The 19,483-nt window shown below is 36.5% G+C and overlaps 1 protein-coding gene across 3 annotated transcripts in view; it reads left to right on the top strand.

Annotated features, from left to right (window-relative positions):
• Positions 1-19,483, top strand: part of Ercc6l2 (ERCC excision repair 6 like 2) — a 136,069-nt gene that overhangs the window by 98,560 nt on the left and 18,026 nt on the right. For all 3 annotated transcript variants that reach the window (XM_087205190.1, XM_087205191.1, XM_087205192.1), the window contains 3 exons: positions 2,248-2,328; positions 3,999-5,142; positions 8,990-9,144. In XM_087205190.1, coding sequence (XP_087061316.1) covers positions 2,248-2,328; positions 3,999-5,142; positions 8,990-9,144 — 1,380 coding nt within the window. The remainder of the gene's footprint in view (positions 1-2,247; positions 2,329-3,998; positions 5,143-8,989; positions 9,145-19,483) is intronic.

The raw sequence follows: 19,483 nt of genomic DNA, 5'->3' as shown, positions 1-19,483 counted from the left end.
TTCAAAGAAATTTTTAGTTTTCCTTATCAAAAATGCCTATCCTTAGACATTTTTCTTTTAAAGAAATAGCAAATGAGTTATTGTACCTCTAAACTAAGGTTTTCCTATACACGGTTATAAATAATGCACACATACATACAGATACATATATGAGATAATATGATCTCCAAAGCCATTTTCAGACTTGCAGAGGAAGGTTTATTGTTTTGAAAACAGCTGTTAAAGTCAAGAACTCAAAAAAAATCCTAAATAAACAATAATGTTTTGATTAAAAGTTACCAAATACTCCCTAGGTTGTACTCTCATGTCTCATAGAAATATTTGTTTTCTGTTCCCAATAAAAATTCCGCACTAATATTTTACGCTCTTCCATTGTGTTCATCCTCAACATTCAGATGTTTCTTATTCTTCAAATGAAATATTAATATCTTTTTGAAAAATCTTTAAATTCTTTACTATACCAGAGTACTAAGGATATTAACTATTTTTCAAATTGACATTAATATGGTTTTATGAAATCCTAGAATAATCCTCCTTTCAGTTTCCTTATAATATAGAAGAGAAAACTGAATCCGGGAAAGTATCAGCCTATTTCCCTCAACTTCCAGAACTTTGTAGTAAATCTTAATGTATTTCATTTAATAAGCACCATACAGAAATTTTAAGAAAAAATTGATCCTTGTACTTGAAGAATTTAGACCATCTTGATGGGAGATGGAAGAGGATATTTACATAATGAACAAACAACATTAGGATTATTATGCTTAGCAAGTTCAGTAGTAGTTCAAAATGGCCACCAATTGATGAGAAAGAAGAAGGTGTACATTATTTGTATCCTGGAAACATTTGAACTGTTACACAGTATGTGATGTCTGCTGCTGAGTTTTTATTTTATACTAAGTACAACATTTGATCCTGAATTGGAAAGCCAAAGGAAGGGGACAAATAAGAACAAGAGATGAGGCGAGAGAGATGGAGAGAGCTGGGCCATGCAAGAATTTTGACTTTTGCTTTGAATGAAATAAAAGCAACTGGAGAGTTACAAAGAGAAGACATAACTTTATTTACATTAGCTTCACTATTAAGAATTAGACTATAGAAGTCTAATAGAATTTGATTACCAGAGGGCAGAAGCAAGAAACCATTTAGGAGGAAACTGCAGTGATGATGATGGTGGCTTAGGCCTGGGTGATGGTAGCAGATTGCATGAGATTGGTATTTGCTAATGAATCATGTACAGGATATGACAGAAAAAGAAGAGTTATGAATGGCACCAAGGTAGTTATACTGAGCAACTGAAAACAAGTTGTCATTTTCCTACCACAAAGGAGTTCCCCCAACTGGAGGATTTCTAGTCCTGCCCAATGCACCTGTTATTACCATTTGAAGAAGAAAGTGGCAGTGGTAGGATGAGGTTCCTGTCTCCTCACAGTAATAGCCTCTAAACATGTGTCAAAGGACCTGTTCTTCTCTGGAGATTTGTAGGAGACACTTGTTACCCTGGATACCAAGTGGCTAGCACAATCTGTGGTGTGTCTGTGTATACGTAAGTTAGGCACTTATAACTTTGGTCATGGCAGTATTATTTCCCTTTATTCTACTGGTATTAACTGATACAGCCTTAGAAAGACTGGATTTCCTTTTGAAGGAAAATTTAATATTCTAATATTTAAGCTATTTATACCAAAGGCTTGAAAGTGCAAATACTTTTCCAAAAGTTGTAACAAGCTGTTATATAATTAAGATAGTGTTTTTAGTTTCATATTAGGATAGACCTTTTCATTTTTGTGTCTACTAAGGGCTTCATAAATATATTTTTTAACAAATATGAATGGTATATATACCAGTGATTAGGTTACATTTCAGTTTTTCAATGTTTAGCATTGTCTCTGGTGTTTGAAATGTTGCTAATATGTCCTTACCAAATTATTACATAAGAATGAGTAATATGGATACAATTCTTGGGTAAATAAATATAATTTTTTCACTCCTCTGCCTCTCCTACTAGTGCCTGTAATACGAAGTACTATTAGCCAGGGATTTAGCTCAGTGGTTCTGGCACCTGCCTCGAAAGCTCAAGGTCCTGGAGTTCGATCCCCGGTACCAAAAAAAAAGAATGCTAAATCAAGCTGCACTCAGTTTTCCTTTTATAGTGCCAAGATTTAACAAGCCATTGCTGTTGTTTGGTTGTTTTTATCTCTCGTCCCCGTTTTACACAGTTATTTGCATTTTTTCTTACTGACATAGAGAGAAGGCCAAGTAGAAGCAGGGATCATGACAGCCACAACATGGTTGAAAGAAGGACCTCCAGCACAGGAACTAGAAACAGTAAGTCATGTTTGGGTGTGTAGCCCATCGTGCCTGGAAAACATCTATTCTGACAATTCTAAGTTTCTTTTCCTTTTTCTTCCATTTCTCACTGGGTAAAAGAAAAACAATCTTTTTTTTTAAGTCCTTTTAAAATATCAAAGTGTTCTCACTTTGTGTCCTCTCATTAATAATTTATGCTAATTTAATATCCATATTGTAAGAAAAAATTCAGGAGCAACCATTAGGTATTTATATCTTAACTACACTTTTAACTGCATCAAACTCTAAATCAGAAATTAAATGCACTGTGTAGATGACCAGCCCAACTCAAATAACTTTTTACTACCAGGTAAATTAAATGGAAAAATAGCCATTGTTGTATACACTCATTATCTGAATCAAAGTAGATGTTGTATTTCATTTGAGTCCTTGATCTTGTAATATTCAGTAGCTGCTCACCTTACATACCACAAGATGTATGTTGTCATCCTAAGGTCATTTTAGAGGTAAAAAATGTGTGGAAGGTTTTTGTTATTATTACCAGTTTTTTCTTTTCTTCTTTTTTTTTTTTTTAAGAGATTGTCTTAATTGCTTTTTTTTACTGCTGCAACAAAAACCCCAACAACTGAGGTTAAGGGAGGAAAGGTTTATTTCAGCTCACAGTTTGTAGACATTTTAGTTCATAATCAGCTGGCTCTAAAGGTTGGCATAGTAGAGGGGCATCGCAGAACAAGCAGAATGCAGCAGAAGACAAACAGCAGCAGCAGCAGCAAGGTACAAGTGACCACAGCAACCCTCTTTTTGACCCTTATATTTTACCCTAAGGGCAGGTAGCATTCACACCCAGGGTGGGGCACCCTTAATCCCAGCATCACAATTTAAGTCTGAAAAAAACCCCACCTATGACTGCATGAGGCTTGGGGGCGGGGGCATCTAGACACAAGCCATAACAGAAATTTACCTATAAATTTATTCCAGCCCAGTCATCTTGAATTTGAAGTGAAGATTTTTTTTAAAATTTACAGAAATATATGAATATCAAATGTTGGCAGAAATATCACTAGATAACACTTTCCAAAGTTTTTTTTTTGCTTTTTGTTTTTTGGGTTTTTTTTACAAATAAAGCCTCAGTTATAGGAAACTGAAGGATGTATTTTACTCTGATTAATGTGAAAAGCTTAAATATCGGGCTTAAAGATATAGCAAATTTTACTTCAAAATTTTATTTTCTAGTGATTAAGATCCTATTGGACTTATTTTCAGTGAATTTGATCCATTCTGGAGCTGTAAATTCTTTACTTTGTTAACTTATAAATTTGTTCTTCAAGCATGATTGGAATTATCTGCTGGACCCAGTAAATCTCAGTAATTTTTAAGCAATGAGTAGCATGCTTTTCACTTCTAAGGCTAGAATTGTGGGTCCCTACATCTTACAAGCTGACTACCTCACTCTGTTTTCCTTGAAAATGATTTGATCATGCAGTACTCTAGATTGAACTTCTATTTATTTTGGAAGGAGACACAACTGTACCAGATTCTAATATTAAATCCTTTATATTCATTATAAATGTACTTGTAGGAAACACCGAGTACTTGTACCTAAACTATCTGACCAAAATCAATTTCCTTCCAGTGTGATAGTTACATTATCATGTTTTCTTCTGTTTCTGTCATTGCTTCTTACATAGCCCAAAGAGTCTGACTGTCAAGAACCCAGAGGACATCAAGGACCGACAGCAGGGAGTGATCTCTGCAGTGACCTTAGTGATAATGAATCTGTGGGAACCCCAACAATAAAGACCACTAAACACAGAGCATCTGACTCAAGCAAAGCCTCCGCATCTTCAGGACAGCTTACCTTATTCCAGTGTGGTTTCTCGAAATTATTTGAGGCAACATTTAAAGCAGTTGAGGGGAGCAATGGACACTCTGCCTCTGGGGAGGACAGTTTGGACGAGCAGCCCACGTGCCTCACCACAGAAGCCAGAGACACCGGCTGCCAGCAGACTCAGGATATTGTTGGTACTTCAGAACATCAGCAACCAGATAGCACACCAAGTCCCAATGAAAAATGTGTTTTTGATAAAAGAGAGATTTTAGGACAGAATGTTTCTTCTGAGTCTGATGATGAGAAAAATGTTAAAACTACAGCTGGACATCATTGCATTTTACAGAACGGCACAGAATCAGAAGATAGTGATGTCATTTTTCCCACACAGTACACAACTCAGAGGGTCCCCAACAATCGTATAAGGCTTAAGCTACCCTTAAATGGATCTGAAGATTATCATACAGAAAACCCTATAAAAATAAGAAATAACAATGATGGTAGAAAGATTGATGAGGGAGGAAATGGATTAATTTCAAAAAATTTAAGTGCTGAAGGCATGACCCTGAAGTCTATGATGAAAAGAAAAAGCACTGGTGATATTAGTGATGAATCAGATGACATTGACATTTCCCCCAAGTCAAGAGTAAGAAGGCAAAGAGCTACTAGTTCTTTGAAGTTTAAGAGAAAAAAGGAAAAAAGGGAACTTTACAGTTTCCCCAAAACATTGAAGAAAATAAACCCATTCTGTTTAGCAAATGAACATTGTAACTCTCAGCTTATTGATGAATTTTCATCCTCAGATGATTTATCTGCCCGCCACCTCTATTTCTCTAAACAAAGTCATAGAGCAAAAACTATAAAACACAGAAACAGTTTCTCTTCAAAATTACGTAGCTGTGATAAGAAAAATAGCACCTTCATACCAAGAAAACCAGTGAAATTTTCAAATGAGAGAGTTGTCCATCAGGAACAGATATATGAATCAATGGATAAGCTTTTAGGTAACTACAGACACACTCTAAAACTGTTCTCTGAATGATAGTTTGGTGCATTTAATAGGTCTGTGAAAGATTATTGAATTGGCTTGTAAAATAGCTCTATAATCAAGATGTTATATTGAGGTACAAATAAAGAAGCGGTTAGGTGGAAGATAAAGGGAAGACCAGCCAGATCATGTTAGAGAAGCCTTGCCATGTACCCCAGAATTCTCTGCATGTGTCAGGTCCTAATCACAGCCTTTCTGCCCAATAAATACCAGTCATTCCAAATTCAATAGTATAACCTATTTACATTGTTAATGGTTTAATCACACAAATGTGCATCCCTAGATATTATAGTTTAGTCAGATCTCATGTTTTAAAATTTTACATAGTCTGTTTAATTCATAGGAATCCTCCTCCATCTCTTTCGAACTTGGGTACTTGCACTTGCGAGACAGGCGGCGGCACCACTGAGCTAAATCCCTGGCCTTACAGTTTACCTCTTGAAGTACCTGGGCCATCTACAATGTTTTCTTCAATTTGCATTTTGCCAATTATATATTTTCTGTGCACTTGAGCATGTTCCTCTGTCATCTATGTTATCTGCAAATGAGGAATAAGCTTCCAAGACTGGATCAGACTTAGGTTTATTTCCTTTGGCAAGACAAAAGCTAGTGTTAGGTAAGACTATAGGAGATTCATGGTGTGCTGCTCTCTTTTTGTAATCCTAGCAATCATGCTTAATGCCTCTGTCTTTATCTGTCTGTCTATCCATCCATCCAATGTGGTAAAATGATTCTCAGTGTCCTTAGAGAGACATTGGCCCAGGCTTTCTCAACCCTATACAGGGAAGAATGTTGTAATGTCCCTTCCAGGACTTTTTAAGGGTTAAATCTATATATGAGAACCATCTGGAAGCAGAAGCGGCCAGCATTCGGGTTGTAACTCAAGACTTTGGTCATAAGTTAAAACAAATTCTAGTCATAACCCAGGTTGTTCGTATGTTGGGTCAGTTGGAACTCAAGGGTTCACTGTAATTTCTACTACATTATATCTTAGTATTGGTTATTCTGGATCAGTATTCTCATATACACAATGTCATTTTCCCTTGGCTTTCATTTCAGGAAAGCTTTCTTGTATGGTGTTATTACTTTTTCTATTCTTTTGCTTTGGCTTTCATTTTTAAGGACTCCTATTATTCAGTGTTTGATTTACTTTGCTTGCATTCAGAATTTGCCTTAAGTCCATTTTATCTCTTTTTTCACTTCTTTTTGCTTATTAAAAATTTCCTTCTATTTCACATAAGACATTATCTTTTGTGTTCATTTCCTCTTAGTTCCTTCTACCATAGTTCAGTCTTTATTTCTGAAATAATTTTTTAAGTTCTGAGACTCTTGAGTTCCATCACTCATTTCTGAGTTTTAATTCTGGCTTACATTTCCTTTTACATTCTTATAATCAGTTATAGTTTTGATGTGTTTTGTGAACACATCTCTCTGGCTTATTTTCAATGATAGGGACTTATTATGCTGCTTATTCTTTTCTCATAATTTTTGAGATTTGACCTTGATACTTTTCTTATGCTTATTTTTACACAAAAATATTTCCTTTGCATAATAGTTAATTCCTCTGTCTTGCACACTGTGATCCCCTCCCGGCAGTTTCTCCTCTTTGTTGAGTTTTATTCTGGACAGGAGCCCTGGTGAGTGAGTTTGGGGAGTTCCTAGAAGGTAGTGTGCTCCAATTCCCCAGGTCTTCTTCCTGCAGCCTCCCAATCCCCTCAATGCTGGCGAGCAAGACAGATTCATCTGCTGACCTCTGGCTGGCATGGCGTGCTTTCCAACAAATACCTATGACTGTCCTAGGGTACCTTGTTCTTAGGTCCATCAGGTGCCATTCTGGTGCTTCCTTCTCCTTCACACAGACCCTGATACCATGCAGAGCTTGTACTTCTTGGTGGGTTGTCCCTGCCTGCTTGTGTTTTAGGGCTCTTGGAGTTATCATCTCATCTAATTTGGGGGGGGGGGTACAGGGGATCGAACTCAGATCCTTGCACTTGTGAGGCGGCGGCAGAACCACTGAGGTAAATCTCCAGCCCTTCTCATCTAATTTTACTGTGATGTTGTGCATGGATTTTTGGTTTTGCTGTTCTGGTACTGTTTTCAAGTGGGGATTCAGAGAGATTGAACAACTGCTTCTCTGGCCACCAATCTCTGTCCAGAATCTGTTTAATGATTTTTCTTTTTCCTTCCTGGGTACCAGGGATTGAACTCAGGACCTTGAGCTTGCCAGGCAGGTATTGTGCTGCTGAGCTACATCCCTGGCCCCTCTTTAGTGCTTTTTAAGAGTTAGTATTACTTCCAGTGCCTGGCTTATTCCCAAAAGACTATTTGAAGGAAGCTAATATAAAAGCAGAGATATTTTTTCATTGTTCTGTTTGACTTATTTATACATCAGGCTTGCTTTTATTGTCAGTCTCATTTAAAAGTTCATTGCAATACATATTTTGGTACCATTGTAACAAAGTACTGGGTTATCCTTTGCTTGTGCTACAATGAGATTTTAGGTCTGAGGAATTATTGTACAAACTATGTTTTAAACAATTAGTTGATTTGGGGGTTTTTTCTGGCAAAAGATGACAATATTTTGAAACTAATGCTATTTTGAATAATGCATAAAATGTGCCATAAAAATGAAGAAAAATCGGAGTAAATTTTCTAGCAGAAGAATCCTTTTGAGAGTTTTGAAATTGTGCCACACATACTATCTAAAGTTTGAAATTTAAGACAAATGTTTTCCTAGTTCTTGTAATCTCATTATGTAACAGTGGCTTGTACTTCATGATTGGCCCTTTCCGGTTGAGAGCTTCAGAGCTGAACCAGCCCAAGTGCTAGAGATCATGATTGAGGTGCATTGCCAGCACTGTTTGAGGGAGCTTTGACAGGTTTCATGGCTAGCCTTCTCTTTTATGACCACAATTTTAAAATAATTTATAGTCACCTAAAAGCAAAGCAATAAAAAAAGAACAGCCATTTTTAAAATCTCTTTTGGGTAAAAGCCATGAGTTAATTTTTTTTTCATTTCCTAAAGAGCTCCCATCTTGACATTCTCTGGGCATATATATAAAAAAAAGACACAATGCAAATAATAAAACTGAACAGAGCCAACACAAAGGAACCCCCTGGTCACCAGCCTACACTCCCATTCCGTCACTGTACACAAGGACAAATTTAAGGAACAGATAATGTCAGCATTACTCCTTTAGTTAGTAAACAACTTTTTTTTTTTTTAACTAGAGAAATTCATGGAGAGGACTCTCAACTATGACTTTCTTGTGTCCCAAGCCCCCATTTCAGGTTTAAATTTAAAGATTGTTACCTAGCAGAAGAATCTTTTGGGAGTTTTGAAATTGGTACCATACATACTACCCAGTGTTTTGAAATTTAAGGAACATGTTTTTCACCTTGCTCTTTTAATCATACTGTGTAACTGTGCTTTGTTTTGCATGATTGACATGATCAGCAGTTCTCATATTGGTGAGAGGAGAAAGTCATTTCCAAGATAGCCTAGACCAACATATTTGAAGAATATTGTGATAGTAACATAAAACTTAAATGTCTTCTTTGAGGATTAAAAATAAAGCAGTAGGGTAGGGATACAGTTCAGTGGCAGAGCACTTACCTCTCTTGCACAAGGCCCTGGGTTCAATCCCCAGCACTGCCAAACAAAATCCTTTAAAAAATATTTCATCATCAAAATTGAAGCACAGATAACCTATTTTAATGTAGTGCTGGTGATTTTAAAGTATACATGAAACCGTATTACTTCATATTGCTACATCACCTAATAAACACTAATTACCTCCTAGATGGTGTTCAGGAAGTGGCTTACGTTCACTCAAACCAGAACGTGATTGGATCGAGCAAAGCTGAAAACCACATGAGCCGATGGGCAGCACATGATGTATTTGAGTTGCAACAATTTTCCCAGCTTCCTGCTAACATTGCTGTGTGCAATTCTAAGGTAAGAAGAATATAGGATAATACTATTTACCCTATATTTAATTTTAATCTTATTTTTCACAGAAGTTGCTCAATAGGAACTTCCCTAAGCACTGTAGTCCCTCAAAAGTAGCTACTAAAGCTGGCATATAAGTAATTGTAAAACACAAAACACCCTTTGGCGAACTGTAGTCACTGATGATGTTTTGGATTAAATGAATGATCTAGATCTCAGAATGTCTATAATATTGAGTTGCTTAATAATTTTTCTGAAAAAAAGTACCTGTACCTCCCTCCAAATGCAAAAGAATCTGAAGGAACTAAAAAGTTAAATCAGAAACAGAACTTCTGCTCATCTCATGTGGAAAAAGATATATGATTAGATTTCCAGAAAAATTTTTATCTAAAATGAAGACAAAGTGTGAACGTGGGTGACAGTAGTGAATTTGAAGTCTTGAAAACTTTCAAAAAATTTTTGTGAGAAGAAAACAAAATAAAGGAGAAAGGAAATGAATCAAGAGCAAAAGAGATCAGTCATAGTGTTAGAAGATAACCTGTTGTTCCTAAAGTCTCCCCAAAAACCCCAGACCACCTGCCTACAGTATTGTATCTTTCATCTGGGGCTCAAATCCAGAATCTTTCTGATTACCAGGAATTCTTCTGGGTACTTCATGTCTGTCATCCATGTTTCATTAAAGAACTTTGCCTATGTTTGAAAACAGTGTGTGCATATGAACACATGGGTGTGTTTGTGTCGACAGCCTTTTCAGGAACACCAGATGACTTCTGTACAGATATATGTATGTGAAGCCAACACATAAGTAACAGTGAACACTGCATGCCAGTAAGTCACCTTCTGAGGTATACTGTAGGTGAGTCTAGGTTAGAGCCTTTAATGAGTTCACAAAACAATATCCATGCTAACTGGAAAACTTGCAAAAGAGAAGTAATGGACACCATAGTACTAGATAAAATCTTTTATGATTTAGAGTTTCTCAATCTTTTGATAAAATTTTTGATAAGCAGTATGGCAAAAACTAGGAATCTGCATTTCAAATTCATCCATGTATTTAGGAAAGGCCTAATATATACTATTTTTTCCATGTCTCATTTGGTTTATTATAGTTTGTATTCTTATAAGTTAAGTTAATTGCTATTTATAGAGTATTTTATAGATGTCCTATAGATGTCCATCTCTCCTAAAATTAATTTCTAATTACACCTTTGTTATTTTATAACACGAACTATATAAAGTAATGTGCCCAATAAGAACATGTTTTGCTTTAAATTATACTTGAATATTGCAAAACCATTTGAAAATAGCTTATTTACAAAGATATGATGTCTGGAGGGAAAAACTTACGTATGTCTTAGGTTTAAGCTCAGACCACAACGAAATGCTTTAAGAATTTGAAGGAACTGATAATACCTTTATTGGGGTTAATTTGTTCTTATATGGAAGTATGTCACAAAATTTAACTGTATCTGTTTGTGATGAGGTGCCTCTTTTCTTTTTTCAATCAACTGTATGTTTTCAACTTAAGTTTACTTAAAGCTTTTTGAAAAGAAATGTACAAAGACAGCATTCAATTACGGATTAATCACTATGGGAACTGAAATGTGGTGACTGAGAGGGAGGATGTATTCTCCCCTCAGTTTCCTGCCAGCTGTCATAATCAACCTCTACTGCCTGAATCCAAGCCAAAATATAGACTGTGACCAACTCTTAAGAAACTATATCTGTATTTTTATAAATTGGTACAAGTATCAGACTATAAAAGAAGACTTAATCCTCTGAGTTGGATGACAGACACTTGGCACTCTTGCCAGTGTTTGACAGAGAAATAACGGGCCGCTTTGTAGTAAAACCTGGATTAATAGTAAACCCTTCTTTATGTTACTGCAGTGTGGTGTAAATGAGAGAACTAAGCGAGCTGTCAGCCTGGGCTGGGAGGCAATCTGGGGGGGAGTGACTTTTTTACAATCAGTGCAGGTTTAAGCACTATTCAGAATACTGTAAATACAGAATGTTGTGTTAGCAAGAACTTTTTTTTCTTGTATTTGTATTAGATTGGCATTTTATAGATTACTTAAAGCAAGGATTTCTATGAGATGTAGTAGATTGGATTGCAGTATGTTTATACAGCTCTTGGAGTCAGCAAGGAGGGATGGACTGTTTATGATGAGCAGACTTTGGAGCAATAGAGCATTCCATTATCCTGTTTTTCAGGATAATGAATGGCATGAGGGTTTAAAGTGATTGTTCACAAATGACTGGTTTATAAAGTAGTCCTGTAAGTGAGGTTTATGGGTTTCACTATGTAGCAGAAATAATTCTTACTGGGTGGTATTTTTTACAATCTTATCATTTGTTCTCCTCTAGCTAGTTATTAACTTTATGTTATTTGCATCATAAAATTATTTCATGTAATTTTAACAGTGATTAAGATTTGTAACATTGTTATATGAGTATGCATGAAATTATGTGACTAGAATTCTCATGAAAAATGCTTTTGTGTTTCTATCCCTAGACCTAAGATTGATTGTACCTGGTGTTTGTTTCAGTAAGATAGTGTGCCATTTGAGTAAAAAATACGTATTACTGGCAAGAGGTAGGAAAACCTAGCATCACCTGTAAACATGTATACTTGTACCCCTCTGAGCTAGAGGCCACAAGAAGCCATGGTGTCCTTCCCCACAGTGATGTTAACAGGATTCATAGACCAGTGTAGTTAGTAACTGATAACCTGATATGTGCAAAGCACATTCGACTCTTTGCAAAAAAAAAAAGTGTTGAAATTATTTATTAAAACAGTAATATGAATTTTTATTGTCACAATTATGATTATTGCTTACCAATGGGGTAATGAATAACATTCTTTAAGTCTATACCATGCCTTATTATTATTTTTCTTGCTAATAGTACCAATAGTAGACTATTTTAGTATTCCTTAAAATGTAGCAAGTCTAGTCCTCTAATTTAATTGATGATATGCCTTAATCTGTAGCTAGTTTCCCATGAAGAATGTTATTAAAAATGTGTTTGAAAGGAATTATAATCTAATCTTAACAGTTCTCTAGATTGACAAAAATTATCTTTACTTTCTAGGAAATGATATGATTCTTCTCCTGGCTAGTTATTGTTCCAAATGCATAAAAGATAGATATGGCTTCTTTAAATAATTTCTCAATTTAGAATAGTTCAAAGATTCTAAATATGTTTAAAATGCTATTCCTTCAAATAATGCCTTTTAGGTAATATTTTATAAGTTGAAAGGAAGTCTCATGGAACTCTGAATGACTTGAAGAACATTAAGCACTTAACAGCCCTTTTCAGATTATATTTTTACCCCTCTCAAAGCCATGGTACTACTAATTAGATGTGGCCACTTGGTGGGAATACCTATTACCTTGCTGTCTGAGAAGCTGCCTCTGCACATGTGAATCCTGGCTTTGTGTAGGATGAGTAAAGCAAAGTTAGGAGATATGAATCATCTTGTTGCAGAAGCAGAAGGCTTCTTGGAGACTATTTAACCCAAATATCTCATTTCACTCACTTTTTAAAATGAGAGGCTAAATGATTCCCTCAGAGCCCAGGGATCAGCGGTGGCAGTCAACTTTCATTCTTGCTGTCTTCCTAGCCTATGTCTTCTATCTGCTTTTCCCTTGGCTCCTTTGGTCTCTGTTTGAAGATTTCAGATTTACTTTCCCAGTATAATAAATCAGTCTTTTAATTTTCCAAGATACCTAGTCTGTGAAGAATTTCCTTTACTTTAGCAGTTAGACAAAAATAGATAAATAAAAAATACATAAATAAAATCAGGTGAGTTGAATGCATCTTTCTCTTTAGAAAATATATTTTTCAGATAGTTAAGCTCTTTCTATCTGGTCTAAAGAAAAACAGTCAATATCTGTCACAGTTTTTTAGGGCAGTATCTACTCTATCAAAGATGTTTTGGCAAAGGCATAATTTTTCACTTTTTTCCTTTACTTATTTTGGTGTTTAATCTTGGTTGTCAGTACAGACTGGATTGAGAGAGATCTAGAAAATTGGTAAAGCACACTTTTTGTTGTGTCTGTGAGTTTGCCTTCAGAGATGATTGACATGTGGGTCAGCCAACTAAGTGAGGAAGATCCACCAGGAACTGGATGGCACCTTCCAGTAGGCCAAACTCAGATGGAACAGAAAGAGGCAGAAACAGGAAACTCAACTTAGTACATGTTACACCCATTTTGAGCAAGTGAGGTTTTTTGCTGCTATTTTTACAGATTCTAGATTCTTCAGTCTTTGAACATAGACTTGAACCAGTAACTCACCAGGGACCTTCCAAGTCTTCAGCCTCAGATTGAGGCTGCAATCGTTGGTCCCTCTTGTTCTGGGGCTTCCAACTTCTTGGACTGAGCAGCAACTGGTTTCTCCAGCTTCCAACACACAGCCAGCCGTATGGGACCATTGAGCTTCTAATCACGTAACACGATCTAAATCCTTTTACAATTATGTTCATGCTCTTCCTCTGGAGAATCCTAAGTACCCTTATCCTTTGTCTGTACTTAGAATACCTTCAGCTTTACATTAATAATCTCCCAAACCTCTAAACCTCTCTGCCTTTCAAGATCTACCTCAACTGTGTCATCTTTTCCACAAAGACTGCCTTGATTCCTCCCTTGACTGGAAGTAAGCTACCATTCCTCATACTTTTACTCCTTCACTCACTACTACTTTATATGGCTCCTTCTTGTTCTGAGGTATGGCTTGAATTTTTGTTATAGTTATATAAATTTCTTTCTCTTTTAATAAACCCTGAGTTTTGAAATAGTACACTATGTCTCTGATTCTCCTTTGATAACTGAAAATAACATCTTATATATACTGTAGTTAGGACTTTTTAAAAACAAATTTAAGTATTTAGTCATTGTCAGAGTACAGCATACCCAACTATCATGTTCTGAGAATTTTTAAGCAGTTTAAATTATCTTTTCCATGAACAGCTTTTGAAGTTGTCCTGGAAATGATATTATACAGAACTATAATTTACTTAAACAGGATAAGAAGTTGTGATATTATGATATATATTTTTTTGTTTTTTAGCCACACTTCCTGACTTATAACTCTTTCTCCAAGGCAGGCAATAGAAACTAGAGTTTCTTTTCCCTAAGATTGGTCATAGGAACCCTAATCTTCACCTCTTCCCTACCCACCCCCAACACCCTTTGTCTTAGAGCTGGCCATAAAGAAATTCTATGACCTATTTTGTTCAGTGTAGGTCATGAGAGCCTCCTAATTCCATAGAGGTCCTACCCCTAACCCTGGGGTAGGGGAATTACTGCACAGACAGGCCTTGCTAGGTGTCCCCACCAGCCTAAAACAGTCATACCTGTGTTATGAAGTCTCCATAAAAGCCCACAGGGACAGGTTTCGGAGATCTTCTGAGTAGTTGAACATGGAGAAGTTTCCAGAGAATGACTGTCTTTATCACTTTTTTCATCGAGACACAATACTGACACCCATAACTTAAAGGAGGAGGGATTTATTTTGGCTCACATTTTCAGTCCATTATTGGCTGGCTCCAAGGCAGAAACAGCATGGTGGAGGGGTCTGGTGGAGGAAAGCTGCTTATATCATGTTGGCCAGGAAACAGAAAAAGAAAGGAGGAGATATACCCTTCCAGGTCATGCCACCAGTGACCCCTCTCTTCCCACCAGACCCTACCACCTAATAACACATTTAGTTCTGATCTCATCTGTGGATTGATCCATAGATTAATTAGTACAGCACCCTATAATCCAGTCACCTTGAAAAAGCTCCCCCTCTGAGCTCTTGAGCCTTTAGTGGAACATTCCAGGTCCAAATTACAATAGTGGCGTACTGAGATAGGGCCCTGCCCTATGCATCTTTTCATCTGCATCCTATGTAATGTTCTGTGTAATAATCTAGTAAACATAAATTGTGAGCCACTCCAGAAAATTAACTGAACCTAAGAAATGGGTTAAGGTAACCCTAAGTTATGGCTAGCTGGGTAGCCATGGGTTAAAATAAACTGGGCTTGCAGTTGACATCTTCAGTGGGAGGAGCAGAAGTCTTGGGACTGAGCTCTTAAGCTGTGAAAGATGACACTGTGTCCAAGTAGACAGTATCAAAATTATGCCACGCTTGGCTCGCAAGTGCAAGGTCCTGAGTTTGATCCCCAGTACCAAAAAAAAATAAAATAAAATAAATGAGAAGACACTCAGCTGGTGTCCATTGCTGCAAAATTGGTTGCTTGTTTGTTGGAGGGGAGAAATCCCCATATATCTGGTGTCAGAAGTCTTCTCTATTGCAGGGGTTATGAGAGCAGAGTAAAAAAAGATTCCTTGTGTTTTCTTAGACAAAGAGGTGACCTTGGTTTTTTGTGGCATTACTGGCCTTCAGCAGATTCACGCAGCCTGTACCTCTAACCATATCACCTACTGGCTGATTCTCTACCCTACATGGACCCAATCCAAGTTCTATCTCCCCCATAAATCATTCTTCAGGGATCACTCTGTTCCAGCTATCACTGTAGGTGTGGAGTATGCCTCATTACTGCTTATCTCATTGAATTTGTTCTTCCCTTGTGTATGTTACAAGCTCCTTAAGGATCAGGACCCTGGTGTACACTTCTGTAAGCACCCCCCTTAACGGTGGCAACAGAAAGTGGAAGTTCAGAAAGAATTTTTATAATTCTCACATGAAAATACTATTTTTGTGAATAACAGGTTCTCAACTCTTAGCTCCATGACTTAAAATATGTGCACTGGCAGGTAAAGTAATGTTTGAGCAGTGTAAGTGCTGGTATTCTTGATCTTCATTCATGATTTCTCATCTGTTGGTCAGAGTGTTGGTACATGAAGCCCACTCAAGAAGGAAACCTGGAGAATGGTGTCAGAAAGCTATCCCTATCCAGCCATTATCATCTAGCAAAATAAACCTAAAGAACTACTATGTGGCTTCATTTTCTGTCTCTGAAGTTTTTGTGAAATGGGCTGGGGATGTGACTCAGTGGTAGAGTGTCTGCCTGGAAAGCATAGGGCCAAGTTTGAGCCTCAGTGCCACAAAAACAAATAAAAGTCTGTGAAATGTTTTATTGTTTCCTTTCTATGATGCACAAGACCTATTTCAGTTTGACCTTAGCCAGTTTTTCTAGGCTCATTCCAAGATATTCATCAGGATTATTGGCACTAATTATGTGCCCAGCCCTACGCTAGACATCAGGGGTGTAAGATGAAAAAGCTCTTCCCAGACAACTTATTCTTCTATGCCTTTACTCCTGAGTTTCTTTTGCTTAAAATTCCTTTTTCACCTATGTCTGCTTTTTAAATGCCTATCCCTTATCATCTAGAACAGTTCTTCCCAAGTGGCAGAGGCAATTTCTTTGGGGAAATTGGCTTATTGGGGAGGCCAATTTATTTTTACTTGTGTGTAGTCATAACTACTATAGCACTTATGGTATTATATATTACAATACTGTGAATATATCTACAGAAACATTCAGCTGCAGGAAACAGAATAACCATCTCTAAAAGTGGGCTATATAATAGGTCATTGAACTAATTCATGTAACAGCAAGTCTTATAGGAGGCATTTTCAGGGTTGGTGTTATAGCCCAATGATATCACAGATTCAGGCTTTTTTATTTTCTGTCCCATTACCCTTAGCAACTTAAGTTTCAATCTGTAGGCCTTTTGCTTCATATTGCTGAATAATTACTGCATCTCAAGAACTTCTTCACACAAATGTTTCCAAATACAGGAAGGTGTGATTTTCCTTGTAGCTCTCCTTTTATCAAGGAGGAAACTTTCTGGAAGAACGTAATTGGCTTGACTGTCCCCCTTAGAACTGAGAGAGCAGTCCACCTTACCTGATCACATTTTAAAGAGAATTCTAACTTTAGCTAGACAACAAAGAGGGAGGCTGTGCCTATTGGGGAAGCCACCAACAATGGCTGCCACCATTTTTTTGGCTGTGAATGTCTTTTTTATCCCATAAAACAGTAGCTAGATATTCAGTTAGAGCTTACTAACTTTAATTACATTTCCAGTGGCCACTAAATAAAGCCATCTCAAAGAAACTATAAGTAAAAATGTAGAGAATTACTCTAATTTATTAGTATATGCATAAATCTTCTGTGGTGGGTTGTATTGGACAGGATAAATATTTAGCTGGAATTTGTGCCATTTTTGCATTATTATCTGATGAAGATAATATCCCCTTTAACAAAACCAGAATCAGCTCTTACAGCTTCTTTGGCAAGATTGTTGGTTAATTGGTGTTTTATTTTAGAGATGTCCGTAATTTTTCCCAAGTTAGTATAAAAATCAAATTTCAGTTAATCTATATACATGAGTATTTAACATTAAATCCTTCAGAATGGATGAGAAAGGCATATCCTACTGTTTTGTTTAATATGGAAGACTGTCCTGTTGCAGTTGAAATAATGCCTTACTAGCAAGAATTTTTTACCTTGTTCATAAAATTTTTTTGATAAATACCTTCCAAAAATTAATTTTTTCTTAGTTGTGTTGTATTTGTGTAAGTTCATATTCATACAACAAGCATTTATTGAGAGCCTGTATATGACTCAAGACTTAGTCAAAAAATTTGTGTGTGTGTGTGATTGCCCTCTGGAGTAAAGTAGCACATGATCCAGTTAAAGAGATAAGACCTAAACAATCATAATAGCTTCACACAGTACAAGAAGTTGTACCAACTCAGAGAGATCCCCTTGATTTTGTTGTATTCCCTTGGTGGGTGAAATTAGAAACTTTGAGCTCATGCAGCATTATTGGCTGCTTGGTTTAATATGATATATGTGACTATACAAATCAGATTCCACTTATATAATAAAGCTATCATATGAAAAATTGAAATACTGCAAGAAAAAGTATGCAGGGGAAATCTCATGAATCTCAACCTTCAAGCATGAGTGTGGCAAATGATGTTGGAAGAAGACAAGATTGAGGATATTTTGAGCTAGGAATGAATGCGATCATGTTTTTGGCAGCTAGTGAGAAAATTGGCCTGACTAGGCACTTACATTGGACAAGGAGCAACAAAGCCACATAAGGGTGTTGGGAACAGATCCTGAAGGGCCTTGCATGTGAAGAAGTGATCGGTAATGTTTAACTGACCTGAAGAGTCTGAGACATTAGAGTTTATACTCCAATAGGTAACTCCCAAAATGTGTCTAATACCTAACTATTCCATGGTGAAGAAGGTCAAGGGCCCGGGCTAGAGCAGGTAGATATAATCATTATTTTAGATAGAAAGACTGCTCTTTTCACGTAAGGAGAGAGCCCTTTCAAGTGCCTGGGCATAAAGCCAGGGGAAGCTTGTTTACCTTGGTCATCATGGTCAGATTTCCTTATGTGGAGGTATCCAGTATCTGCTAAATGAAAGTATGCGAGTTCACTGTCTACTAGTGGTCTTCACAGGATGACCAAGGCTCCTTCAGGAGGTCTGCACAGCCAGAACTGTTTTCGGAGCAATACTAAGTGTTCCCTTGCTCACATTTACACTGAGAGTGTCAGAGCAAGGGGGAAAACTGCTGGTGTCTTAGCATGAATTAAGCAGTGGCTCCAAATTATACTACTAGTATTGGATTCTTATCCACCATAGTTGTAGGGGGAAAAACTAGTTTCTCTTACAAACATTCTTGATGGAAATAAAAAGTATTATTAATTTTATCAAATAACTATTTAGTGTCTATCTTTTTATATTATGTATGATGAAATGAAAAGAATGCATAAAGCAGTTAGTTAGGCAGCTAAGTTACAAATTGGAATATCCACTTTTTTATGGAGTGTCTTTTGTGCCTGAAAGAATAACTGACACAAACAATTGTTATTCAGGCTTGGGTATTTCACATGCACTTTCTCAGAAATTAACCTAACTGAGAATCTTGCTTCAAGGAAAACAATGGACAATACTTTGTTGCTAGCGATACAATTCAGGTTTTCAAAAACAATTAAAATACTGAAAAGCTTGTGTCTGCCACCATGACTTCACATTGTTTAAAGATTTTTCTGCTAATAACCAAAATGATTATGCAACATTGTGTAATTGCATGAATATTTTGAAAATCTACATAACTCTGTTAATCCATATTTTCTGGATAACCAGTGAATATTAAAAGTCATGCATGGGAAAAAGAGTCACTCAAAGTAGAAGATGCACCAACAAAAATGAATTTTAACAATATAAAATTTTATTGATAGGTTTTAGATTTTTCATGAAATTAGCCTTAGTTGAGTTTTTGTATAGTATCAAAAAGGAATATCCATAATTATCTGAAAAAGCTATTAAAACTATTGTTTCCGTTTCTGACTCCATGTTTGTCTGAAGC

Source organism: Heterocephalus glaber, unplaced genomic scaffold, assembly GCF_053883595.1.
Source record: "Heterocephalus glaber isolate CG9 unplaced genomic scaffold, H.glaber_assembly_v1.0 deba00000594, whole genome shotgun sequence".
Classification (NCBI taxonomy): Eukaryota; Metazoa; Chordata; class Mammalia; order Rodentia; family Bathyergidae; genus Heterocephalus; species Heterocephalus glaber.
Note: the sequence above shows the minus strand (reverse complement) of the source record. Positions and strands in the feature narration are given on the sequence as shown.